The sequence below is a fragment of the Helianthus annuus genome, chromosome 4 (genome assembly GCF_002127325.2).
Source record: "Helianthus annuus cultivar XRQ/B chromosome 4, HanXRQr2.0-SUNRISE, whole genome shotgun sequence".
NCBI lineage: Eukaryota > Viridiplantae > Streptophyta > Magnoliopsida > Asterales > Asteraceae > Helianthus > Helianthus annuus.
In genome coordinates, this window is record NC_035436.2 from 17130760 (window position 1) to 17137449 (window position 6690).

The 6690-nt window shown below is 48.2% G+C and overlaps 1 protein-coding gene across 1 annotated transcript; it reads left to right on the forward strand.

Moving 5' to 3' along the window:
* The first annotated feature begins 422 nt into the window (after positions 1-422).
* Positions 423-3150, forward strand: LOC118491445. The gene is made up of 2 exons (XM_035989238.1): positions 423-1945; positions 3045-3150. The coding sequence occupies exons 1-2, from the start codon at positions 423-425 to the stop codon at positions 3148-3150; spliced, it is 1629 nt and encodes a 542-aa protein (XP_035845131.1).
* Positions 3151-6690: the final 3540 nt, after the last annotated feature.

The following is a 6690-nucleotide window of genomic DNA, read 5'->3' on the forward strand; positions in this document are numbered from 1 at the left end:
TCATAGTCACTAAAGATGGTTTTAAGGTGAACCCAGAAAAGGTCCAGGCCATAGAGAGGATGCCTTCACCAGCAAACGTCAAAGACATGCAAAAGCTCGCAGGACGATTGGCAGCACTCAATCGGTTCCTAGCTAACCACGCAGCAAAATCCTTCCCATTCATCAAGACCTTGCGCAACTGCATGAAGAAAAACCAATTCCAATGGACTCCGGAAGCAGAAAATGCGTTCCGCGAGATGAAAGACTGTCTCATCAAGCTGCCAACTCTAACCGCACCAAACAAAGGAGAGCCTTTGGTCCTGTACCTCTCAGCTTCCGACAAGGCCGTCGGAGCCGTATTGCTGGTTGATCGACAAGGTGTCCAAACACCTGTGTATTATGTGTCCAGAACCTTAACCGACCCAGAAACCAGATACGCAATCATGGAGAAGCTTGTCCTTGCACTGATTCACGCGTCTAGAAGGCTGCGCCGATATTTCGCCAATCACGTCATCCACGTGCTAACAAATTACAATATTGGGAATATCCTAGCAAGGCCAGAAATATCAGGAAGGCTGGCCAAATGGGCAATAGAGCTAGGGGGACACAACGTAGTCTTCAGACCACGACCGTCGATCAAAGGCCAGGTTTTGGCAGACTTCATGACAGAAGTCCCGGATGACAAAGACAGAGAGTGTAAGGCGATGGAGAAAGCGGAGAAAAAACAAACCGAAGAGCCATGGATGCTGTATACAGACGGTGCATCCAACGAAGATGGGGCAGGCGCGGGGCTACGACTAGTAAGCCCTGACAAACACGAGTTCACTTACGCCATACGCCTAGACTTCAAGAGCACAAATAACGAAGCAGAGTACGAAGCCTTTCTGGCCGGCTTGCGTTTGGCAATCAAAATGGGAGTCCGACACATCGAAGCACATGTGGACTCCATGTTAGTAGCAGGCCAAATCAATGGTCAATACGAAGCCAAGGGAGACATAATGGCACTCTATCTCAACCAAGCAAAGACGTTGCTGCAAACCTTCTATTCTTACAAGGTGCACCACATAAACCGCAGTGAAAACAAGCCGGCAGACGCCTTAAGCAAGCTTGCGTCAACAAGCTTCCAACACCTAGCCAAAGACGTGCGCATAGAAGTTTTAAGCAACCCATCTGTTCCACTCAGAGAAGTCAGCGTCATCCAAACAGGAACCACGTCCTGGATGACACCCATAATCATGTACTTACAGTCCGGGATACTTCCAGTAAATAAAGCTGAGGCGCGGAAAATCCAGTATAAATCAGAACATTATCAGATGGCAGACGGGATATTGTACCGAAAGTCATATCTCGGCCCGCTGCTAAGATGTGTTGACGCCGACGACGCAAATTATCTGATCCGGGAAGTACATGAAGGCATCTGCGGTATCCACGCCGGGCCGCGCATGGTGGTGGCAAAAGTAATGAACGCCGGTTACTACTGGCCCGTAATGCACCTCGATGCCGTGAAGGAATTAAGGAAGTGCAGCGGCTGCCAACGGCATGCACCAAAAACCATGCGTCCAAAAAACGAATTGGTACCAGTAACAACCGCATGGCCCTTTCAGCAATGGGGCATAGACATGGTGGGCCCTTTCCCAGAAGCTCCGGGGGCAGTCAAGTTCATCATCGTCGCGGTCGATTACTTCACCAAGTGGGTGGAAGCAAAAGCACTTGCGTCAACCACATCGGCAGTCGTTAAACGATTCATCTGGGAACAAATCATATGTCGGTTCGGCCTGCCACTCCGAATCATCACCGACAATGGTACAAACTTTGCAGCAGATGATCTCGAACGATGGTTCAAGGAACTAAACATTGAACATACCTTCTCGTCGGTCGCACATCCGCAAGGGAATGGTCAAGTTGAAGCGGTCAACAAGAGCATCGTCGATGGCATCAAAGCGAGGCTCGGTGAAAAAAGACGAGGGTGGGTCGATGAGCTACCAAGCATATTATGGGCCCATAGAACAATGCCCAAAACAAGCAATGGAGAAACACCTTTCAGCTTGGTCTATGGGTCCGAGGCTGTGATCCCAGCAGAAATCGGGCTTCCATCTCCGAGAATGCTCTCCATGAATCTGATCAATAACGAAGAAGAAAGGAGGATCGACCTGGACCTCCTAGAAGAACGGAGGGAGATGGCAGCAATCAATGAAGCCAAATACAAATCAAAGCTTGAAAAGTATTACAACTCCCGAGTCCGGATCTGCACCTTCAACCCAGGCGATTATGTCTTAAGGGACAATGAAGCGTCCAACGCAGAAAAACCAGGGAAACTGGCTCCCAAATGGGAAGGCCCGTACATCATTGATGAGGTCCTCGGCAAGGGGGCATACAAGCTACGCACCATGAACGACAAAGAGGTTCCACGAACCTGGAATGCCCAACAGTTACGAAAATGCTACATATAATACAAACATGTAATCGTATAGGGCGAATCGCCGACACATTTACTTAATACAAGAAGTGTTTGGCTACCTTTATTTCATGCAAATTTTTTGTCACAACTGCATTTATTACTTCGGGCGTACACGAAAACATCAATGGCTCGACCATAGGAAACGTTGTAGACCTCCAAGGCTCGTCACAACCAAGTGAACAGCCGGGTCAGAAACACAACCAAAGCCTACAAAACGCCAAAAAACATAACTTCGTGCCCACATAAACACGAAAATATCGATAGCAAGGTAACTAAACATTGTAATGCTCCCAAGGCTGTGATCCCAGCTGAGCTCACACAATAACCTGCAACTCGATCACTTCGTATGCCACATACAAGCGCGCGTACTTAAACGACAGAATAAAAACGTTGTAATAACACAACATCACCTGTCAGCGCCATCATTCATTCGTGACACCTAATCAAAGTAATTAAACATGCACATATTATGACGATTTCAAAATTCGCATAGCCATAATCAAAGTAACGACACATCTGTCAAATAAACAGCACCACAGGTAAGAAATTTCAAATTGTCTCAAAAACAAGCATTACAAACCCATTCAGGGCTATACACGGCACACAGGCCGGAAACTTCTAATCAAGAATGGCTAGAACCAGCACCTCCTGCACCACCATCGCCATCATCTCCCAAAGCTTTCTTCAGTAAAGCTACTCCATCCGCTTTATGAGCCAACTTCCCAGCGGCTCGAACAACAGCAAAATCAAGCATCGAAAATTCTTGGCGCTTAGCAGCATAAGCACCCTCACAATCCTCTTTAAACAACTCAAAGTGGATCCTTCTCGTTGTTTACAGCGGCACACCTGCCTTCAGCATAGCCATTCTTGCGCCCACTATTATAGCCTGCCCCACCCAACTCAAACATATAGCGGGCAAGCTCAGGAGAATGCAAGATACGATCAGCAAGCTGCATGAAAAACAAGGTCGAGCAAGATAGCAGAAATGAATACACAAAAGCAAAAATAAAAAGGAAGAAAGCAACGGAGCAAGCAAAGAACGTTACCAATGGAACGCCACGGGATAGCAACCACCTACTATCAGCTGAGGCTTCCTCAGCAAGCAGCTCAGACGCACGACACTCAGCCGCCTTCTCATCAAGAAGACGCTGAGCAGCCTCACATTCCGAAGCCTTCTCCTGCACAAGAAGCTCCAGCTTATCGATCCGCGCAACATACTCCTTCTCTTTCTTCTCCGCAGCAAGACGCGCCTGATGAGCCTCTTCAGCAAGGGCCGTCTTCTCACCAGACAGCCGCACAATAGCATCACGCTGCGACTGCATCTCCGTATTCGTACGAGCACATGCGGATTCCCAATCCTTTTGTTTTTGCTCATTCAACTGTTTCTGCTCTTCGAGCTTCCGCTCAGCCTCAGCAACCCGCCATTGCAACCCTTTTTGCTCTGCGTTAAATTTTTCTCTCTCCTCAGAAAACGCCTTCTTAGCCTATTCAAACGCCATAGTTTCTTCTCCCATAGATCGCCATTCGCGAAGAATCTCCTGAGAAGTGGCAAAGAAGTTAACCCCAGCCGTAACATGATCATCTATAAGGGCAAAGCGGCTGCGGTTTTTCTGAAACATTCTCTCGGCAGGAGGAAGGGACAAAGAGAAAAACTCATGGCAATTCTGTAAGTCAGTCATTCGAGAACCCTGAGTAAGGCTCCAACGAGGGACATGAGGCATATCATCACAAGCCGGATTGCCCCATGAATCATCAGGAACACGTTCAAAGTGCGAGTCCTGCACGGTGCCAGAAGTAGCCCCACCCCCACCAGGAGGACGTTTTGTGTAAATGGTTTGTTGCGGAGTAGTCTCACTAGACTCCATCTCCACTTCAACACCTTTACCCTTATCGCCTCCAGCAACATCACCTCCGGAACCGTCGCCTCCAACAGCATCACCTCCAGCAACGTCACCTCCCTCAAACATACCTTCAACAAACCCTTCACCGCCCCTCACAGTGGCATCAACACCATCTCGAGGAGGGGTCAAGCCAACAGTCCTCGAAGGAGGAGAAGTAGGTGGAGTAATCTGAGAAATATCCACCGATCGCGGCTTCTTGCTAGTCTTGGATGCTGCCATAAAACTACAATTAATGAAAAGACCCAAGGAAAAGATACCAGAAACATACAATGAAACTAAGTTACCAGGGCGGGGAGCAGAGGCAGCAAATATCTCCTCCAACAAGTTCCCTCGACCCCCACTAAACACACCCAAATCAACTTCAGATTCAGAAGGGGCTGGGGGGGCATCCTTTTGAAGCTTGGCCCTCTTGGCCGCAAGAAGGGCAGCAGCTTGTTCATCAAGATGACGCTTATGATCATCAAGAGCTTTCTTCTTCATATGCTCAGTCAAAGTGGCCTTATCGTCAGGATCCGACCCCTGACGCACCTCCCCAGGGCCTAGGCCAGACAATGTATCAGACACTACCACATAATCTAGATATGGAAGAGTAGAAGGTTGCTTACGAGAAGATCCAGCAGCTCCGCTTTCCTTCTTCTCTTCCCTCCTTCCAGACCTATCAGTCCGTGCCTTCTTTCTCGTCTCCAACTGGGAAGACGGATCAACAGAGGCTTCCGCATCATCATCATCCTCAACAAATTCATGTACCGGCTCAGCAACACCACCAGGCGCGGTACCTGCACGCGCGGAATGAGATATTAGATCTTCAACATCCCGGTCAGAACTTCCACTAGAAAGGATAATGACTTCCTCTCGACCAGAGTCGACAAAGTCATCCGAATCATCCTCACCAAGAACTTCATTCGCGTATCTGCTCAAACTAGCGTCGGTAGGATGCAGAAAACGGTCCCGTATCTGTTCCAACCACGTCGGATTCCCATCAGCCTGGATAGCTTCAACCATGGCACCCGCTGATTTAGGGTCCAAGGCATTTAACAAACTGTAACCAACTGCAAAATGGCAACAAAATAAGGACACATAGTAAACATAGAGGGAAATAATCAAAGGGTAAGACACGAAAGAACAATACATTTGCCCTTATGGCTATACGCAGGCTGACCCAGCGGATGTTTGGGCACCCACAGTAAACTCATCCCTGCACCAACCAAAGCCATCTCATCCAGTTGAGAAATCGCAGTCGGCTTCGCAGTTATCTTCCCATACCATTCTTGAGCAGCATAATCTGGCAGCACATCCACTTTAGGGACCCCTTGACCCACCTGCCTATATGACACATCCGTCGGAATCACACCACGGCGAATGTAAAAAAACTTTTGTTTCCAATCATGAATGCCCTTTATCGGCACCGAACACACCTGAGCAACTCCCATCCTAGCCTGAAAAGAGTAAAACCCGCTGGCATACGAAACGCTGTAGATAGCGTTGAACATCTCAAACGTAGGCTCAACACGGTACGACCTACAGACAAATTCGAAATGGGTAATCCGAGGGAGCCCAATCGCATTTATCTGAGAAATATGGAGCCCATAACCCCTCAAAACAGCAGCAGTGAACTTTGTAATCGGCAACCTAAAATTACCTTCCCGGAAAAAAGCAGCGTACAACGTGATAAAACCAGGAGGGGCATCCAATGCAGTAGATCCAGAAGGAGGGTACCGAGCCCCCCACTCAGGACGAAAGTTATGCCCCCTCACAAGCATCTGAAATTCCTCCTCCTTCCAGTTGATAACGGCTTGGTCTGGACCAGGAGGCGCTCTACCTCTATGTTTCCTTTTCTTCTGAGTTGGATTCTTCTCAGCCATGATAAAGGTCAAGAAGAAGATGATTTAAACTCAAGAAAATATGAACGACGAGAAAACACAAGAAGAAGATAGAGAGAAATCACACTTAAAATTCGAAAATGAGGGAAAAAGGAGATAACCGCCCCATATTTATACCCATCGCATTTAATGCGATGGGTAGTGGACCGTCAGGGAACAGGAAAGGCGCCCAATAGATGACTGACACGTCACAGGAGAGAGAAGACGTCGGCTCGTTTTTCGGGAAGCACGGGCAACAGGGTCTGCTGATGTGACAGAAAGTCACTGCAAAAGCAACTGTTCGCCTCCGAAAAGACAGGGATGTCAGACGGTCACACCAAACACTTCCCCATAACCACCAAACTTCCAACAGAAGGAAACACAAGAGAGCCAAAACCCATGCGGCATGCATCCATTTGGCTCACTTTTTCAAGAGAGTCAAAACCCATGCGGCATGCGTCCATTTGGCTCACTTTTTCAAGAGTCAAAACCC

Bases quoted from the DNA above. Each gene is read 5' to 3' on its own strand.
- LOC118491445 (XM_035989238.1), top strand. From the start codon at position 423: ATGGAGAAGCTTGTCCTTGCACTGATTCACGCGTCTAGAAGGCTGCGC. The intron at 1,946-3,044 runs GTGGGTCGATGA...CACGGCACACAG, and splicing joins CTCGGTGAAAAAAGACGAGG to GCCGGAAACTTCTAATCAAG.